General features: G+C 37.5%; 1 protein-coding gene across 5 annotated transcripts in view; it reads right to left on the bottom strand.

The window, feature by feature from the left end:
* Nucleotides 1-20,765, bottom strand: part of Mthfs (methenyltetrahydrofolate synthetase) — a 141,882-nt gene extending 121,117 nt beyond the window's left edge. The window contains exons 1-2 of one of the 5 annotated variants that reach the window (XM_040275125.2): nucleotides 20,479-20,765; nucleotides 14,333-14,594 (exon numbers count right to left, since the gene is read on the bottom strand). In XM_040275125.2, coding sequence (XP_040131059.1) covers nucleotides 14,333-14,594; nucleotides 20,479-20,595 — 379 coding nt within the window. In that variant the 5' untranslated portion in view covers nucleotides 20,596-20,765. Of the gene's footprint in view, nucleotides 1-14,332; nucleotides 14,595-14,882; nucleotides 15,467-19,461; nucleotides 19,484-20,267; nucleotides 20,387-20,478 lie in introns of those variants that run through there. The other 4 variants (XM_005316876.5, XM_013360044.3, XM_078049152.1 and 1 more) reach the window with 4 other exon arrangements.
* Between the last annotated feature and the right edge of the window lie 479 nt (nucleotides 20,766-21,244).

Raw genomic sequence — 21,244 nt, 5'->3', positions numbered from 1 at the left:
ACCACACTCATCTAGTGCTTTATGATAACAACTAACTTGCTATAGAAAACAAAATCTTCTTAGCCAGGTACGGTGACTCAGGAGGCTGAGGCAGGAGGATCCCAAGTTGGAGACCAGCCCCAGCAATTTAGGAGGCCCTTTGCAACTTAGCAAGAACCTGTCTCAAAAAATAAAAAGCTGGGATGTGGCTCAGAGGTTAAACACTGGTTTAATACCGCACCCCACCCCACTCAAAAAAAAATCACTTTTCAAAGTAAAAAGTAAGAACAACTAATAATTTTTTTTAAAAAAAGAGAAAAAGAAAAAAAAGTAAAAAGTAAAAATATTAAATCACTATGTAATTTCCATATTATCCTCTTTCATTACCTCTTTGGTAATTAATCATTCATTTTTAGTCTTGCTGAATGATAACAATTAATTACCATGGATATTCTCAAAGATAATATTAATGCTACACTGACTGCAAAAAAAAAAAAAAAAAGGCCAGAAATAGTAAGCTCCAGGAAAATCTGTATAATGTTTGAAGTGACAGTTTAAAATTCTTGGTTAAAAAAAGAAAGAAAAATTAAATCTTGACTTCAAATGCTATTGAAAATTAAAATTTAAGCAAGGCGTGGTGGTGCATGCATGGAATCTCAGCTACTTGAAAGGCTGAGGCAGATGGATCACAATTTCAGGTCAGTCTATATAATTTAGCAAGACCCTGTCTCAAAATAAAAAGGGCTGGGGATGTAGCTCAGTGGTAGAGCACCCTTGGTTCAATTCCCAGTAACACAAAAAAAAAATAATAATAAAATAAAATTTAAAATGTTTTAAATTTAGAATTTAAAAATGTTTTAAATTACAACTAGTTCATTTCATTTTAATAGGCATCCCAAACAGAAATTCTGCAGTTTAATAAAAATAATTCTCTGAACTAAACATAGCTTTTTTTATGCTTTAATCTCTGCAGAGATCATTAAGAATTCTATAATAAAGAAATTCCATTTTCTCTGATCTAATTCTTTAATTGGGTAATGCTGTGGAGCCCGTAGAACCCTCTGGTATTATAGGACTCAGAGACCATGCCTATTTAAACAGGGAAATGTCATGTGGGGAAGGATGCCTTTTTACCATGGGAATGAACACTGGGGAAAAATCAGCCATGGAGGCCCAGTCCATTCTCTCAGTGAAACCAGAGCTGGCTGAGCAATAGGATGCAGTCAATATTGAAGGGTATGTAGTACATCCTCCAGGAAACAAAGAAGGGGGGGTAAAAAACAGCAGAAGAGGACCAGACTTTAGGACCCTCCAAATTTCAGTCCTCATCATACTATCTTAGTCCATTGTAATATCTTCTGGTGCCAGACTCCAGCTTTAGGTATATGATGTGGTGGTTGAGAACTCAGCCTTATGTCAAAATGACCTGGGTCTTAATCTCTTTTATGCCAATCATGAGTTGAGTGACCAAGGATAATACTTTATCTGAGTCTTTTTTCTGATCTATAAAATAAAGAAGCTAGGAATTAACAGCACCAATGTCTCTGCAGGATATAGAATAAATAAGGTAATGAAGAAAACTTGTTTAGCATAGTTCCTGGCAGTAGTAAACAATGAAAAAAATGCACTATTACTATTACCATATTATGCATCTCTTCCACATACCACTTGTTTGCAAATTCAAAAGTTCCTCTCTTAAACATTTCCTTTCAGTGATATGAAGGAGGAGGAAATAGAAGACGAGAAAGAAGAACCACCAAATAGATGCTCTAGAATTGAAAAGTATAATAAGCAAAATAAACATTTCACTAGAGGCACTTAAAAGTAGGAAGAAAATATCAGTAAACTTGGGCTGGGATTGTGGCTCAGAGGTAGAGCCTCGCCTAGCATGCGTGTGACACTGGGTTTGATCCTCAGCACCACATAAAATAAAATAAAGAAACTGTGTCCAACTATAACTAAAAATTAAATATTTAAAAAAAGAAAAGAATCAGTAAACTTGAAGATAGATAAGTTGAGATAACCCATTCTGAAGAATATTTTAAAAAATGATGCAACTATGTACAATAGTGCCAGGCACGATGGTGCACGTATGTAATCCCAGCTACTGAGAGTCCCATCACTCTGCCTGGTCAACATAGCAAGACCCTGACTCAAAAAAGAATTAAGAAAACTGAACAGAGCTTCACAGACTTATAGAACAATATCAAGCAAATCAATAAGACAAAGAGAAAAATCACTCAGGATAACAGAAAGAAACAACAAAAAATAACCAGTTGACTTCTCTCTCTTCTGTGTGTGTGTGTGTGTGTGTGTGTGTGGGTGTGGGTGTGCGCTGCTGGAGATGGAACCCAGGGCCTCACACATGCTAGACAAGTGTTCTACCACTGAGCTATATTCCCAGCTGGAAAAGTAAAGATAAAAAGACTATATTTTTAGCCAAGGATTAGCTCAGTGGTAGAGCATTTGCCTAGCATGTGTGATATCCTGGGTTTGATCCCTAGCACTGCAAGAAAAAAAAAAAAAAAAAGATTATTTTTTTCTCTTTTCAAAACATATGACCTTTTTAAAGCAATAATTATAATACTATCTTGTATTATAGTATTATAGTATATGTAGATATGATTCACATTACAAAAGAATAACACAAATAGTAGCAGGGGAAAGGAATTATATAAGAGCAAAATTGCTATATTTTACTGGAAATAGGTGAATACTGATCTGAAGCAGAATGTGCTAAATTATAAAATGCAATTCTCTAAATAACGATTAAAAATAAATAAAATAGAACTTAAAATCAACAGAGGAATTAAAACGGTGTATTAAAAATTTTAACACAAAAAATTTCCTCTCTCAAGTGAATATTGCTTTTGAAATGAACAATAATTCCCAAACTTTCCTGCTCACATAACTGCAGAGAAGGCTGAAACCCTGGAGGTTCTGTGCAAGCCTCCCCACAGGGCCCAAGTTGGTTTTGTTTTAATAATGTGCTTTACCTTCAAATGTTTAGTCCTTAAAATTCATGAGTTTTATTTATCTTCTACTACATATTATATATGTGATTATATTGTTTTAAAAATAATGTGGGACTTGGTTTGTGTGGGGTTTTTTTCACCAAAATTACACTTGAAAATGTTCCATGATTGTCCTTTTGCTCCATGTGTGCCCACTGCTAGGGCCCCTAAGAGATTCATGTCCTTTGGAGGAGATGGCTTTAAAACATTTTGGAACCTACTGCAAGAAAAACACCACAATCTGTTTTATACACTCTCTTCCCACCCTGCCCACCCACCGCCACCACCACCACCACTACTACCCCGCCCCATTTTCCCCTCAACTAAAAGTTTCTTTCCTATTTCTTTCTCGTTTTATTTTTCATTTATTTGTTTTAATGCTGCTGAATTGAATTTTAAGTTATTAATGAGTCATGGCTTAGTTTGAAAACTTCGTTTAGACAATCTGATAAACTATTTCATCTAAGGACTTCTTATGAATTATTCTGGCTGCCTGTATCACTATACCCAAAGAGCACTTAAAATTTTATAGAGAATCTGACTGTTTTAACCCAAAGGAATGACCTGGGCAGTCAAAAACATACTTTTGTTTCTATTCAATTCCCATATCACAGTTTGCTGCTTACATCCTCCAACAGTAATATAATAGTCCCCCTCATCAGTGGAAGAAACATTTAAAGACCCCCTAGTGGATATACAAAATCTCAGATAGTACCAAACCAAACATATACTGTGGTTTTTCTTATACATAAAGTTCTATGATAAAGTTTAACTTATAATTTACACATAGCAAGAATTTAATAATAACTAACATTAATATATAATAATAATATAGTATAAAAAAGCTATATGAACATGCTCTCTATCAAAATCTTATTGAACTACAGATCTCTGCAATCTCAATATATGTCGGTTTTTTGTTTTGTTTTGTTTTGTTTTCCTTTTCCTTAAGAACTTTTGCCTTTTTACTTAAAAAAGCACTTTAGGGCTTCTCTTTGGCTTATCTGAATTGCCAAAGCATTACCACTTCTGTGCATTTAGGCCAGTATTAAGTAAAATAAGGGTCACTTGAACATAAGTACTGAACAGTCAGTGGGAAAACATATCAGCTACTAAGTGACTAATGGGCAAGCAGTGTATACAACATGTATAACCTAGACAAAAGGATGATTCATATCCTAGGTGGGACAGAAACTAAGTCACAAGATTTCATTATGCTGCTCAGAATGATGTACATATTTTTATATTTTTTTAGTGTTGACGGACCTTTATTTTATTCATTTATTTATATGTGATGCTGAGAATTAAACCCAGTGCCTCACACATGTGAGGCAAGCACTCTACCACTGAGCCACAACCCCAGTCCCGATGTACATTTTAAGACTTGTGAAATGTTTATTTCTAAAACTGTCCACTTAATATTTTAGGACCACAGTTGACCAAGGGCAAATAAAACCACAGAAAATAAAACCAATGATAAGAGGGGACTAGTATTAGCTTGTTCTCATTTTTTTTTATAAATAACCAATACCTATGTGGCTTGTAGATAACAATTAGCACAAAAAATAAACATTGATGATTATGTGTTATTATGTTTGAATTTTTTGCAATTGCAAACAGCTATTTCATTTAACATATAATTACTAAGCATATGCTTTATATATTAGCTTTTGCCACTGTAACAAAATACCTGAGATAATCAACTTATAAAGCAGAAAGATTTATTGGCACACAGTTTTGGAAGTTTCAGTCCATGGTTTCGTGGACCCACTTCTTTTGGTTCTGCAGTAAAGCAGCACACCAGAGTAGAGAGTGTGTAGCAGAGCAAAGCAATTCACCTCATGGTAAGGACGCCAGGATATGAGAAGGAAAAAAAAAAAAAAGGAAAGCAGGGTTCCACTACCCCTCTCAAAGGCACACTCCCATTGACCTAAGACCTCTCACTAGGCCCCAACTCCTTAAGGCTCCATCACCTCCCAATAGTGCCATGGGCTAAGGACCAAGCCTCCATCCAACACATGGGACTTTGGATAATAACACAGAGAAAAATACAATGGAAGAAGTACCTAAATCTGATGAAGGAATCTAGGAAGTCCACTGAAGGAAGCAATACTCATGCTGAACCTTGAGGATGATTAAGAGTACAACAGGCAGAGGAAAAAAGATGGGTGAGCAAAGGCAAAGTGACCTTCCCAAAAACAGAAAGGAAAATTTTTAAAGCACCTCTTTTCCTCATCCTTGAATCTTTCTATAGAACTTGGGCTTATTTTCTAGGCAATGAAGGCATTTTCAAGTGGTGGAGTAACACAATCTAGTTGAATTGAGGTCACTTCAGCAGGAATTTGAAAAAATGTGGCCAGTTAGGTGAACACTGCAATAACCTACAATACAGAACTTGACCCCAATGTTTGCACAGGTCAATGGAGGCAAAGGTAATATTTCATTTATGGAGACAAAATCCTTGAAATCATATCTTGTCCTGATACTTCAACGGAAAAAAATCCCTAGCTCACTTTTCTGGAAAAAAAGAATATTATAACTCATTTTATTCATTTATTTTTTTTCTAATTCAGACTTCTCTTAAAAATTCTGCCACTTCTCTGAATTGAATGTGTACAAAAACCTACATAAACCTAATAGAAAATTTAATGTTTCAATTAAAGGTAATAAAATAAAAATTGATTTGGAAAAGCAGTTTAAATGAATGAAGTTTTATATGAAGGGAGTTTAAGTCACCTGGGTTAGTTCTTTTAAAGATATTTAAGTGTTCAATAGCACAGTCAACGAATCATTATGCTTGAATAGAACATTTAGCAGGATAACCCATCTTGGCAAGAATAATAGGCCATAACCTCAAGGAAGTATCTTTTAATCTTAATGGGCTGGGAGTTAACAAGAAGTAAATTACCACTCTCTGAAATGAGAATATATTCTTAAGTTCCTGCTGCAAAAGATAAAATAGACAATTCTGGATCGGGTCCAAGGAAGCCTATCATGGGTACACTTAGCATTCAAATGAAAGGCCCTTTATAAATGAAAGCCATAGTTGTTTTTCCTGTGTATTTTGTTGAGTACAAAATGACTGGAGGGGAAAAAAAGCTTAACTTCATGACCAGTGTATTTTTAGACACATCTGGCTCAATACATGTTCTTTCTTGAGAAAATATAATAATATTCCCATGTATACAACTATCAAGGGTACCTGTTCCATGAATGATGATTCTAATGCAGTGTGCTATCAGGAAAGAGAAGGAAAATTCAGGCAGAAAAGCAACCTTAATGAATGAGGTGTAAAGAAAAGAGATAGCACTTCAGAGGGCACTGGGATGGAAAACAGGAGAAATGAGTGACCTTACACTCTCATTAACTTGGGGAAGTCACTTGACCTCCCTGTACTGCAGTTATCCCATCTGAATAGGGAAGATGTTGCAAGGACAGTAAGGCTCTGCCTCCCACAGTGCCTAAATCTGAAGGCAATTTTCTCAATTGTCCAGAGAGGGAAGTCACCCAAAACTCCTGCCATGGCAGATGTAATATGCAAAAACACATTCCAAACTGCTTTAATTTATTTTTAGCTAGGATAATTTATTTCAAAAGTTCAAATAAAATCAATGAGGAAGATTTCTGATGAGCAAAAGACACACATGTTCGGGGCTGGGGATGTGGCTCAAGCGGTAGCACGCTCGCCTGGCATGTGTGTTGCCCGGGTTCGATCCTCAGCACCACATACAAACAAAGATGTTGTATCCGCCAAAAACTGAAAAATAAATATTGAAATTCTCATTCTCTCTCTCTCTCTCTCTCTCTCTCTCTCTCTCTCTCTCTCTCTCTCTCTCTCTCTCTCTCTCTTTAAAAAAAAAAAAGACATACATGTTCAAGGTTTAGAAACTCCAGTTCCAGTAAGAGCATGAGCTGGTGCTGTAATCATATCAAAATATCAAACCATGTAAGATCTATAACTACTTATTTCTTGGCTTGGTAAAAATTAAACAGAAAAATTCTCATGAACATGTGACAAGTCCTTTGTGTAGCAGTGGTGTTTGAATCTCCACAGACCACACTGAGAATGCTGCAGTGACCCAGCAATTCTAAGTTGGCACTCAGACTTGGGTGGCACCACAGGTACTTAGCCTTATAGAAGAACACAAAGCAGGAAGTATAGCAGGTACACCGTCTTCATCCCATCCAGGGTCCAGCAACTACCTGAGTACATGGCATCTTTTGTTCCTCATTGTGCAGCAAGAGCCAAAGCAGAGTCACCTTGACACAAGCTATAGCCTCTGTTTCCCACTGATCTTTCATATAGCTCTAGTCTCACAGATCCAAGGCTCACATGCCAAATCCCAACACAGATGTGGCAGTACCAACAGCCAGCCAAGTACAACACTCCACATTCATCTTAACTCTAAGGCTTCCCCAAAACCACACTACAGGAAGAAAAATATGGAGGCTATTTCCCCAGGCAAGCCTGGCTCAGACCAGGATTGATGTTAATATTTTACTCACAAATACCAAATAAAAATGTCATAGCATCCATAAAACTACTAATTCTGCTATACTTTTTGAAGTTTCCCTCTCTGCTTATAATTTTTAAATCCTGGTTTTCTTTCACAGCTATAAAGTATAAGCATTTGTATAAACATTCTTGGAATTCATAATAAATGTTAGCTTCACTTCAGGAAACTTTTACTGAAAGACTACAGTGCAAACCATGTAATACTAGATCCCCATGATACAATGACTTAGAAGGAGGTCTCTGCTCCTAAAGATACTAAATCTATCTGCAAAGAAAAGGAAATGCTCCTAAGGAGTATTAATAAAGCATGAGGATGAGTGCCAAGTATGTTAGGATTAAAGAAGCAAGGGCTTAGCGTATTGGAGGCAGCCAGGGAAAATACTTACTGCTTAGTATTAATAATAACTCACTGATCCCTAACAAATCAGAATGCTTCACACTTTACACACATCATTATACTTCATCCTCTCATCAACACAGTGAGTGGGGCCTGTCATTATCCCAAATTTTCAGAACAGTGTAGGTAACCTGCACAGAAAGGTATTTGTGTGAAATTAATTTGGCCAGGAAACCAATGTGAAGTTTATTCCAATGGAACAGATATGAAGAATCAAAACTGTTGAAGAAGGATGGCTGGAATTAGAGAGACACAGGTGATAAAAACACCACAAAGAAAAATCTGGCAATACTTGATACCTGGATAGGTAGAAAAGGGGTGAGGATAATCCTATGTTCACACACTGACTAGTAACAGAAATATAAAAAACATGAAGAGAATGATAAGAATGAATCCAACGTATTGAAATTAAGGGACAGTGGGATATCTCAGAAGTTGAACAGGACAACATGAGGAAAGAGACCTATGACGGTGCTAGTATACAATCCCGTCTCAATGAAGATGACCAGTTAGTTAATTCCAGAACACTGGGGACCAAGTCCACTTCATTCCCTGCTGTATCCCATCACACCTCTCACAGACTAGGTGCTCAGGAAATATTTTCTAAATAAAGTGTTATTGTGCAATCCAAATGTCTTCTGTCTATCCTTAAGGAAATCATGACTATGTCAAAAGTTTTGATGGAATCTATACACATTAACTTTATTAAATTCTTACAGATGTCATGGAGCCCTAGTAAAGAAAGAAATGAAGTCAACCAATCCTAACCTTCCCAAAAGTACTGATCATAATCAGCCTAGAAGGGTATATTCAAAAACTGTCCATGATGCTGTCCCATTTAATTACTTTAAACTGCTATGGTAGAAAATGACAAAGTGCACATAATGATCATCTATTTAGGTTAAGTTTTATATATCCACACATAGATATGAATTCCCATAAAGCCTCCAGAAAGATCAGAAACTTAAAATCATTACTGACAAAGCTATGACTATAAGGGTCTGCTAGAGTATATCATTTCAAAAATGAATGGAAGCATAGGTGAACTTGATTTTTTTACTTTCTAGTATCTATCCCTGTTTGTTCTGGAAATAGCATGTGTTTTTCAGGTGGTGAATCACTCTCACTCTACCCTCAGCTCCCCGGTTTGAGCAAGGCTGCAGAAGTGGGGACATACAACCCAGTATAAGTCCATCAACAAGCCCTTTCTCCCTGGTCTCAGAGAACAGGTCAGGGATGGGCATGTGAGATTCAGGCATAAGCCCATCAGTCTATTCCATGTCCTTGATCATAAGTGATTAATTTGGGGATGATCACTTGGTTCAATCAGAGATAGGATGAGGATTTATTGGAACTATTAGAAAACAGACTTGCTTTTATTCTGCTAGGACTGCTAGCAATATAGATGCTGCAGAAACCTGAGTCTCCACGGACTACCATGTGGCCTTACAACATGAAGCCAACATAGGTGGAAGCAGAGACAAAAGAGAAAGATTGACTTCTAATGACACAACTCTATGGATTCTTCAGTTTCTGGACCAATAAAATCCCATTTTTTGCATAAGCCAGGTTGAATCAGATTATATACTCTCAACGGAACGATACCTGATAGATAATCTAATTGCCCAAGCATCCCTCATTTCGAAGATACTTCAGTACAGAAGCAGTCCCTCTACTTCATTTGCTAATTGGCTTATTTTGCTATATACAAAATAAGTTTTTTGCTTAGAAACTTAAAATTGCAACTCAGAACACCAAAGCTCACTCTTTTCTAAGCTGAGATAACATGAGCAAACAAAAAAGATAAACAGACTACAAAGGCTACACCGAGAACAATCTGAGCTTTGATCCGCTTGTCCCAAACACTGTGAAGCTAGATTTATGCTTTAGCACTGAAGTTGCCACATTCTAAGCTGCTGATGCTAGTAAAAATCCACAGTGCAGAGTGTGATGCCAGGAGATAACAAACAGCAGAGAACTGCCTACTCAAACGTTTCTATAAACAACATTGGGGACCTTAGGCCCCCAGACTGCAGTGGCAAGAAACTTCGATATAATCCCCATCCTCTGCAACCCAGCTTGCAAGTATCTACAAAGAAAAGTGCATGGGAAGAAAGCCACTGATATCACAAATATAGCATAGCTATCACACATACAGCATGGATAAACACCATAGAAGAGAAAAAAATTAACAACCAGTTTTGGGTGTAGCCTTTTTTAAATTCAGGATCAATCTCCAAACTTCTGTGTTTTTAATATTCAGTGACTTTTCATTTGACACTTATATTTGACATATACTACAGGTTGGGATACTTACTCTATTAATATACAATTTCTGTCTCCCAGTAGACTGTGAGTCCCTTGAAGTCCAGAACCTTAAATCTGAAATAGCACCTGACACAAAACACATGCTCAGAAAATATCTGGTGGAAATTTATTAAAACATGAAATCCTTGGCTAGCAAAATTTTGCTTTCCTTAAAAAATAGTAGTTATCATTTACTGAACAGCTCCTATGTGCCAAGTGACATACTAAAAAACATACATATATGGATAATTTAGCTCACTGACTTGAACTGAGTTTATTCCAATCTCTTAACAATTAAGTTAAAGCTCTTCCCACTGCTGGACTTGAATGGAATGAACAAATGTATGAAAGTTCAAAAGAACATATTTTAGTTTAACCCAAGGAAGACAGTATAGAAAGGGCAGAGCTATTCTAAAAGGAACGAGCTGCCTCTGGAGGAACTGGTTATTGGAGAAAACCATGCAGAATTTCATTTAGCAAGTACATTACAGAAATAATGCAAGCACCAGAGGAGCAGTTTACATAGTCAGCCAGATTGGGAACATTCTCTGAGCTCTGTCCTAGAACCTGGGAGTCTAGAGAAGTAGCTTAAGTTTGAGCAATGTCAAGGCCTAAAACTTCCTGTATTTCCTTATCTTATAAACTTGGGCTCCCCTCACCCCCCCCCAAGATATGCTATATTCCCTTATTGTCTCACTGAAATCAAAATGCTTACAATCTTTCCCCTTGAAGACACAAAAGAGTCTTATAATGCTGACATTAATCTGGTCTAATGATAAAAGACATGAAGGATGTAGATCTGAATATGCTTTTCATGCCTCAGAATTAGCAAACCTCAAGACTGGAAAATACAGGAGAAGTTAAAGTAACAAAATTGATAAGTCCTTGACCCTATCACCTCCAGCTCTACCATTTTGATTTTATAAGGCATAGTGTTATATTGAATGAAACAGATATTAGTATAAGACTGCATAAAGTTGTGATGAAATTTCTTTTAAGTCTTAGTCAGAATATACACTTCTATGATGAGTTTGAGGCTTTATAATACAAACAGGCACCTTTAGCTTATTTTGCTTTCAGCTGTTTGACTGCTTAATAACAATAAAATCTCCTAAGCAGTCATGGGCTAGAGTATGCATAAAGAACCAGAAGAAATTAGCACTATTTGCCAATGATATGATTTTATAACTAGAAGACCCAAAAAGTTCCACCAGAGAACTTCTAGAACTAGTAAATGAATTCAGCAAAGTAGCAGGATATAAATCAACACCCATAAATCAAAGGCATTTCTGTACATCAGTGACAAATCCTCTGAAAGGGAAATGAGGAAAACTACGCTATTTACAATAGCCTCAAAAAAAAAACCCTTGAGAATCAATTTAATGAAAGAGGTGAAAGATATATACAATGAAAACTACAGAAACCTAAACAAAGAAATCAAAGAAGACCTTAAAAGATGGAAAGATCTACCTTGCTCTTGGATAGGCAGAATTAATATTATAAAAATGACCATACTTCCAAAAGCACTATACAGATTTAATGCAATTCCAATCAAAATCACAATGACATTCCTCATAGAAATCAAAAAAGCAGTCACGAAATTCATCTGGAAAAATAAGACACCCAGAATAGCTAAAGCAATCCTTAGCAAGAAGAATGAAGCAGGTAGCATCACTATTCCAGACCTTATACTATACTATAGAGCAACAGTAACAAAAACAGCAATAGTATTGGCACAAATAGACCTGTAGACCAATGCTTCAGAATAGAGGACACAGAGACTAACCCATATAACTATAGTTATCTTATATTAGACAAAGGCTCCAAAACCATACATTGGAAAAAATATAGCCTCTCCAACAAATGGTGCTGGGAAAACTGGAATTCCACATGCAACCAAATGAAAGTAAACCCCTTTCGCTCACCATGCACAAAATTCAACTTAAAGTGGATAAAGAACCTAGGAATACAACTAGAGACAGAAGAAAAAGTAGGCCCAAATCTCCGTTATGTTGGATTAGGCCCCAACTTCCTTAATAAGACTCCTATAGTGCAAGAATCCATATCAAGAATCAATAAATGGGATAGATTCAAACTAAAAAGCTTTAATAAACAATCAGTGAGGTGAATTTTGGGAGCAAATTTTTACCATATGCACATCAGACAGAGCACTAATCTCTAGGATATATAAAGAACTCAAAAAGCTAAACACCTAAAAAACAAATAACCCAATCAATAAATGGTCCAAGGAACTGGACAGACACTTCTAAGAAGATGACATACAATCAACAAATATATGAAAAAATGTTCAACATCTCTAGCAAATAGAGAAATGCAAATCAAAACTACTCTAGGATTTCATCTCACTCCAGTCAGAATGGCAGCTATTAAGAACACAATCAACAATAAGTGTTGGCAAGGATGTAGGGGAAAAGGTACACTCATACAGTGGGACCACAAGTTGGTACAGCCAATATGGAAAGCAGTATAGAGATTCCTTGGAAAACATGGAATGGAACCATCATTTGACCCAGCTATCCATCTCCTCAGTCTATATCCAAAGGACTGAAAAACAGCATACTACAGGGACACAGCCACATCAATGTTTATAGCAGCACAATTCACAATAGCTAAACTGTGGAACCAACCTAGAAGCCCTTCAGTAAATGAATGGATAAGGAAAATGTGGCATTTACACACAATGGAATATAGGAGGATTAGATTAACTCTAGATAGGGCAAAGAGGAGGGATGGGAAGGGAGAGGGCATAGGGATAGGAAAGACGGTGGAATGAAATGAACATCACTACCCTAAGTACACGTATGAAGACATGAATGGTGTTATTCTGTGTACAACCAGAGGTATGAAAAACTGTGCTCTATATGTATAATATAAATTGTAATGTATTCTGCTGCCATATATAACAAAATTTTAAAACTAATTTACTTATTTAAAAAAATAAATTTAAATTACTACAAAAGATAGGGCTTCTTTTTTGCAGTAACAATGACAATGTGCATAACTTTTCTTTCAGTCTGTTCCTTGTGCCTTTCGTGGATTTTCCTTAAAATAAGTAAATAAACAAAAAAGCTTGCTACCAAAAGAGCCAGCAGTAGAGAAAGCAGAGTTGAATTGAGAAACTGAGTACACTCAGAGTGGGTGAAATTAACACCATGAAGTCCAAGTGTTGAAAAACATGAAAATGGAAGATAAGGAGGACCAAGATCAGGAAGAGCCTCATTAAAGGAGTGTTTATTCACCTAAAGGCAGCAGGCAGTCACCAAAAGACTATGAACTGGCAAGAGAAGAGTTCACACTGATGTTTAGATATCTTGTTTCAATTACTATGGGGATGTAGCTGAGTGGCGGGGTGCTTGCCTAGCATGTGTAAAGCTCTAGGCTCAATCCCCAGTACCAACCACACCCCCCAAAATAAATAAATTACTATGTAGATAGTGAACTGAGAGGGAGGAGAGGATGCAAGAAGTAGACATGAACAGTTAGAGGGTGTTACAGTAGTAACCCAGGCAAGAGACTATGGCATCTTAAACTTAGCAACAGAATGCATGTAGGGCACAAAGGAAAGAAGAATCAAGACCTTAAGATATCTGGCATAGCCAAATGGATGGCTGATGGTACCATGAACTGAGATTGGTATGTGGTAGTCAGGATTGAAAGGAAGATGATTCAGTTTGGAACATGATGCATTTGAGATACCCACATGACATAGAAGTAGAAATGCCCAGAGGGTAGTTGATAGGTCTAACCTGGATATATAAAGGCACTAGCATTAATAATAATATACTTACTAGCCTACAGAGTATAAATGAACCTTGAGAAAGGATAAAATTACTCAGCCTATAAATCTAGGGCAAGCGCCTATGTGAAAACAATACCTTGCTTGATACCTTACTAGTATAGTTGACACTTCATAACTTACAGAAGATACCATATCCTAACCCAGGTAATATGGGTGTTCGAAATATAAGTGGAATACAAATTCATCCATAGAGGAAAAACAATTCCCCTGACCCAAACATAACAGGTGGATCTGAGATCTAAAATCTCATCACAGCTGACAACATCCTAAGACATCCATTCTAACACCAAAAGACTCACCTGTCGACAAAGCCTCCTCACGAACATCATCCTCACCAGGTTGATGAATATTCCAGGATGTTTTGGGAAGTAAAAAAATTTCCTCAGGTGATTCTAATTTTACCATATCCATGTGGTTGCTCTGGAACTGGTATCGAGGTATAAAACAGATTTTGCCTTGTTGGAAAATGTCCTTGATGATCTCTTCTGTCTCAATTTCATCTTGCATGCTTAGAAAGATGGAAATTCTTTTGGAATTCTGATACTGACTGTGGGCCATCACCTAAACAGGAAATGACAGCAATTATAATTTCTAAGTTTATACTTTAAAAAACTAGAGACTTTTAATAGTTTCTCCCTTCTCTCTCAGCCTTTTCCAACTTCTTTTAACTTTCCAAAAGAAAGCAGAATGTATAATAAGCTAGACAATGCTAAGCCCTGAAACTTGACTTTTAGTTCGGGACCCAAGACTTCTGATTCTTTTACCCTTTCTGGCACACCACTCTTGTAAGAATGAAAACTCATTATAAAGTCATCATCTCTTGAGAATTTCAGTTTTGACCCCACTTACCCATTTTAGTGATCTCCAGTCATATCACATGCTTCCACTAAAGTCTTTGTTTTATTCTATTTCTGAGCCTTGGCTCCCCAAAACTTCACTCCCTATATTGTCAATTTCTCTTCTTCTAAATTCTACCCAACTAAAGCACAGATCAAACCCTGACTTTTCCTAACTTCTGCAGAGCCTCACTGCATCTACTGTTGATAGGTAACTTAACACTTAATTCTGTATTGTCATGACTTGATCACTAATTATCTATTAGTTCCAAATGTAGTATTCTGAACCAGTTCATAAGCTCCCCAAGGTCATGCCTTATAATTCTCTCTCAGCCCCCTCTACCCCCACAACATTCCATTTTACTACCCCCACAACATTCCATTTTACGGAATGTTAAACTGTCAATTAAGATGGGAGTGGGGGCCATTGTAAAAGAATCCATATTCAGCTGGATCATTCATCAAGCAGGAGAAGGGGGCTGAGCTTTGTTAATCATAAAAAAGTCAACAATCTAAGGAACTTGGACTCAGATGTTGGCCCTTAGCTCTCTTTTTTTTCTCCTTTCTTTTTCTACTTTCCCCTGTCCTCCAAGCCAAGAAAAACATTGCAAAAGCCTCTTATAAATATGACTAGCAAAAATACACAGGCATAAAAAGTCAAGTTATTGCTTTTAAAAAGAGGAAAAGGAAAATTAAGTAGATACAAAACACCAACTACTGCTGAGGAAGTAAGTTAACTCCTGGTTTCTGAAAAGTTGCACAGTTGCTGAGACCTGACACAGGCAAAGAAAAATGGAAATGTGAAACTCAGACTTTAGGCAAGCCTGAGGCTTTTAGCATTCAGGTGCTATAAGAGAAAGTTGTGTGTCTTGGCTGCCAGGTGGCTGAGGCAGAAGGATCACTGATTCTTTTACCCTTTCTGGCACACCACTCTTGTAAGAATGAGAACTCATTAAAAATAATAGCCTGGGCAATTTTGCAAGACTCTGTCTCAAAATTAGAAGAAGAAAAAAAAACTGGTAGACCACTTGCCTAGCATGCATAAAGTCCCAAATATCACCAAAAAAAAAAAATGAATGAATGAACAGAATTTATCTTTCTTGTTCTCTAAAATGCAGAATATAGAAAAGCAAGAGCTGAATAAGCAGTAAGAAAGATCAGTTAAAATGCAGTGTGAAAAAAAAAATGCAGTGTGAGACTTTGCATATAATCTTCTTCCTCAAATCCCTTTACAGGACACTTGCAAAGAAGCATGAAAACAATCCATTATAGAACTGAGAATAAGGGAATAGAGGATTGAATAATTCCTGTAAAACAGAAAGTGGATGGGACAGTATTTACAAACAAAACAGCAGATCACAACACTCTGAAAACACGGATACAGGTGAGATAGAACATATTCCTCCCTTAAGCTCTCCACCAAAGTGACTACTAAAGACAGAGGACATCCCATAAGCTAATACAATTTCATCCATAAATAAGTACACACTACAAAGGATCAACAAATCTTTTGGAAGCCAAAATACAAAGTAGAAGAATAAAAAGGGAGTGAGTGGGGATAGCCCAATGGAAAACTGAGATAAGTTAAAGAACAGAGTTGTGGTTGTTGTTGTTCTTTTTAACTCTACTTAGTTTTCTCAAACTAAAAAAGATAACTGCATTTGTAAAATATCAAGAGACTGCTGTGGGAAGAAAGCAATCAGAGATTTATGAAGTGATCATTGGAAATTAAAATTATGATTAGCAAAATAAAAACAATTTAGGAGAGAGTGCTGGAGAAAGGGAAATAAGCAAAAATAGGAAAAATGAGAAAAATGTAGAGACACAGAAAACCAACCTAAGGTTATTATCTGATTAACAAGAATTCCACAAAGGTGGGGCTGGGGTTGTAGCTCAGTGGTAGAGCACTTGCCTAGCACATGTGAGACACTGGGTTCAATCTTCAACACCATATAAAAATAAATAAATGTATTGTGTTCATCTAGAAATAAAAAAAAATTAAAAAGAATTCCACAAAGGTGAAAAAGAAAAGAAATTAATCAAAGATATAACAGATGAATAAAGATGCCAATCTAGATTGAATGGAGGCCATAAGCATTGAACATGACATGGAAAATAATTTTAAATTTTAAATTCAAATTATCAATGAGGGTAAAATATTGTAATGCAAAAATCAATAAAAAGTTTACCCACCCCCATAGATTTTTTTCCTGAGGATATACTGTAATAAGAAGGAAAAAAAAATTTAAACTCAGAAAATAGCCCTAACTCAGCAGAAAAGTAAGCAGAAATTCCAAGGCAAGGACTGTGCAACCATATCACAAAGAAACAGGGGCTGGGATGTCTTGAAAAAGAAAGTGGATCTATATTCTAACAGGCAAAATGAAAAACAATCTATGGATAAGACAAAGGCATACTCTTGTTTGTCAAAAAGGTAAAAATAAAGACAATTTTTAAATCCTGGAAATATACAGAGCTAAATTAGATACGGGTTCCAAATAGGAACAAAGTTAAAATGTGGCATGGTTTTGAGCAGATGCAGAGTAAAAGAGAATATACTGGGTATCAACATTTGAAATAATCCTCTTAGCCACACATATCCAGTGAGCTAAAACTATATATCCTTTTTTTTATATATTCAATTATACAACTTGGTTCTACTGTGAATATAATCTATAAAACAAAAATACTCTAAGTACTGTTCACCAAAATTTCAAGTTTGGAATTATCACTCAGTAGACTCATTACAGTTACAGAAAATAGTTTACATATAAAACTTGACAATATCAAATAGGTCGAAGAAATTGGCAAATAATATTAAAAACAAAGCAAATAAAGGGGTACTAATTTTCTCACCTTAGAAAGTCAAGATAAAACATAAAGTTGAATTTCTTTACCATACATTACTTTCCTTATAAAATTTTTAAATTATAAAAAAGGTGCTGTGCTAATAAATTTCTTTTATGATTCAGATAAAGACATCACTTAATACCTTTACTGAGAATTCACTAAGGCAAAAACACTGTTCTAGTCACAGTACACCAATGTTTCAGGACATGATCCATTGGTTGGTCATAAAATAATTAGTGAGTTATAATCAGTGTTTTTAAATGACATATAAAGGAAAATATTAAAGTTCACTGCAAATAATAAGAGTCATGAAACAAAGTCCTTGTATGTGTATATGTGCTTATATGGTTTTTTTTAATTTTTCTCTCTCTTCCTTTGATGCCAGATCTTAGTTGTCACTCTGTTGCTGCCAGTAGTTCTGCCTCTATAAATCTACTATTTCCACCTAGAGTTTATGAATTATAATTTACAGACATTACACAGGAGGCTGAGGAAAGACTGCTTGAGCCCAGAAATTTTTTTTTTTTTTTAAAGAGAGAGTGAGAGAGGCGGGAGAGAGAGATAGAGAGAGAATTTTTAATATTTATTTTTTAGTTCTCGGCAGACACAACATCTTTGTTGGTATGTGGTGCTGAGTATCGAACCCGGGCCGCACACATACCAGGCGAGCGCGCTACCGCTTGAGCCACATCCCCAGCCCCTTGAGCCCAGAAATTTAAGGCTAATCTAGGCAACACAGCAAGACCCTATTTAAAAAAAAAAAAAAAAAAAACTTCTGTGGACACACAGACAAAAAAAAAAAAAAACTGAATTTATTTTCCCTATGCCTCTCCAGAATCTACTCTAACTCCTACATTCCTTATATATTCAGTAATGTTAAACTTTGGAATGGTGACCCTCTCCTTCCAGTACTGTCTAAACTCTATCCAGTCAGCTGCCAAATTCTGCTCATTCTCATTACACAATCTCCCACTTATCTCCTTTCTCCCATTTTTCAATGCCCATCCTCTGGATTATGTCTTTATTATCTCTCACCTAAATTATCACAACAGCCCCTTACTGGTCTTCGTATTTTTTTTTTCTGTCTTCTCTCCCCAACCCATTATCCAAATGCTACCAGTATATTCTCCTACAGGAGCTATTAAAAAATATTGAATACATTCCTTATACACCACTTCAATCTCACAACAGAACTTCAAGCATATTCAGAGAGATTAGGGGACTTGTCTAATATATAAACAGTTTGTTTGTTTGTTTTTTAAAAAAAGGAGTGGCGCCAGATTAAATCCAGATCTGTGTAGTTCCAAAGCTTATTTTAAATATGCCCTGCCCTCTCTTGCCTACATATCCCTGCAAATGTTTCCCCACCCCATCTTTCCCTTCACTTAACAAACTTCATCTATACTTCAAAGTTCATCTCAAGTTTCCAAATCCCCTGCCAAAGACTTGTTTCCCCAACACTGATATTTACCTTCAGCATATTCTAACTGCATTATAATTTTCAATTCATGTTTCCTCTCATATTCTCTACTGCTTTAAAGCAACAATTATCTCTTTCCTACAACCCAGTACATAGCAAAGTGTATAATGGTGTTCAATATGTGAATAAATTGGCTAAATTTTAAGCAACTAATATAAGGACAAGATTCTGTATCCTCAATATCTACTAAAGCACCTAGATATGCCTTCCTAATATTAGCTAAAATCATTCCATTTGAATGAACTAACATCTACAGACATACCTACATTTATTAAGATGAAATGTGTGTACTTGTTTTTAAGACTTTACCCCATAGGAAACCTGAATTTGAGAAAATAACGGATCATAAGATAGGGTACTGGGGAAGGCAAAAATCATTAGTTTAACTTATACTAATATATACTTAATCTTTGGGCATTGATGCCCCCCTCCTGCATACAACAAAAACTAGCCTCCCAAACATCTTTAAAGCATGCTTTCACGACAGTGAATGTCACTTTATTAAGCTTTTCATAGCAAACTGAAAATGTACAGCAAGTCAGTTAAACAAAGTCATAAAGCAAACGGGGAACCTCATTTTTCCTATGCTTCTCTTCTGCTTCCTACCTTCTTGAGAAGCCTGAGTAAGATAATCACTTCCTCATTAATTCAAAAAAAAAGGACTGACTGTTCACCCACTCTGCGACAGAAAACAGTAGGCCTGGAGGCTCTAGACAGCCCCAGACGTCCACGTGCTGAGAGCCGAGAAGCCAACTTGTCTTCCGTCCTTTGGCACCTCCGCACCCTCTTGGGGTGTGCCTTGGACTGAACTAAACGCATCTTTCTCTGATCGTGTTACTGACATGCCTGGCCTCTCAGGCCGCGGCTCGTTTTCCTTAAGACTGAAGGAACCTCAGCGCTGGGATCGTCCACCCATCTCCTTCACCGGAACTTCGCGTTCTGACCCTGGTTTCACCTCAGTATCTCCACTATCCCCATTAAGAAGTTCTCATTCACTACAGGAGCCACCCATCCTAACAACTCCGCTCCCTCCCTCTTCCTCATTAGTTCCACGACTCCACACCACACCGTGGGCTCCTCTCATACTGCAGCCACCGCGCCTGCAGCGCCTCCACAGCACGAGAAGCGAGTGCCGCGTGCGCGCGCCGGGGAACGTGCGTGCACCCGAGGGGACGTGCGCGCGCTCAAGGTGCTGCGCCTGCGTGGACCCGCAAGCCCGGGCAAAGCGGAATTCGGCCAGTGAGTCCGCGGTAGCGTGAGCTACCCCGTGGCTTCGCACCTTCTGGGTCAGTAGGCGGGACTGGCGCAGCCGTTCCTCGGCGCTGATTGCCCGCAGACGCTGCTTCAGCTCGGCCCGTAGGCTCCGTTTGGCACCGCTCACGGCTGCGGCCGCCATCCCGCCGAAGTCAGCCCGCTGGCGTCCTCTGGTTCGGCTCCGCTCCTGGTCGAGCACAGCTGGATCCGCCTACCTGTGGGCAGCAGGACCCTGCGAGGCGCGCCCCCTGCCTGCGGATCGCAGGCCGGTACCACTCCCCCTGCGCGCCTCCCAGCCTCGGCGCTGCCTGATGGACAGACCCCGCCCCTCTCCCGGCCCTTGGTAGCGAATGGCAGTGTGCTCTGTTGGCCCTGCCAGGCTGGTGTTGTGTAGCCCTACGCAGCCTAACTCTTCCCCCTTCGCCAAGGCTACAGAGATGGTAATACAACTGCGAGGGGTGCTCCACAGGCAGCTCACAATACACCCCGATTTGGTACTCACCTGTTGTAGTGCAGTACTGCATTGAAGGGGATTAAAAACAAGGCTAAGGCCGGTGTCCTCAGTAGGCTATGCCATGAATGTAAACCAGACATATTTGTGTCTTTCCACAATGTCAGAGTTTATTGAATTACAAATTGAAAAGCCACATCATTTTCATGGACTTTAATTCACCAAAAAAAAAAAAATTCTCCTGATTCTCTTGGTGTTTTGACTGAAACAATCACAAATTCTCTTATTCCATTTCAATCTTAATTACATCATATTTTACCAAATTATGTGTGTGTGTATT

The sequence above is a fragment of the Ictidomys tridecemlineatus genome, chromosome 5, assembly GCF_052094955.1.
Source record: "Ictidomys tridecemlineatus isolate mIctTri1 chromosome 5, mIctTri1.hap1, whole genome shotgun sequence".
Taxonomy (NCBI): Eukaryota; Metazoa; Chordata; class Mammalia; order Rodentia; family Sciuridae; genus Ictidomys; species Ictidomys tridecemlineatus.
Note: the sequence above shows the minus strand (reverse complement) of the source record. Positions and strands in the feature narration are given on the sequence as shown.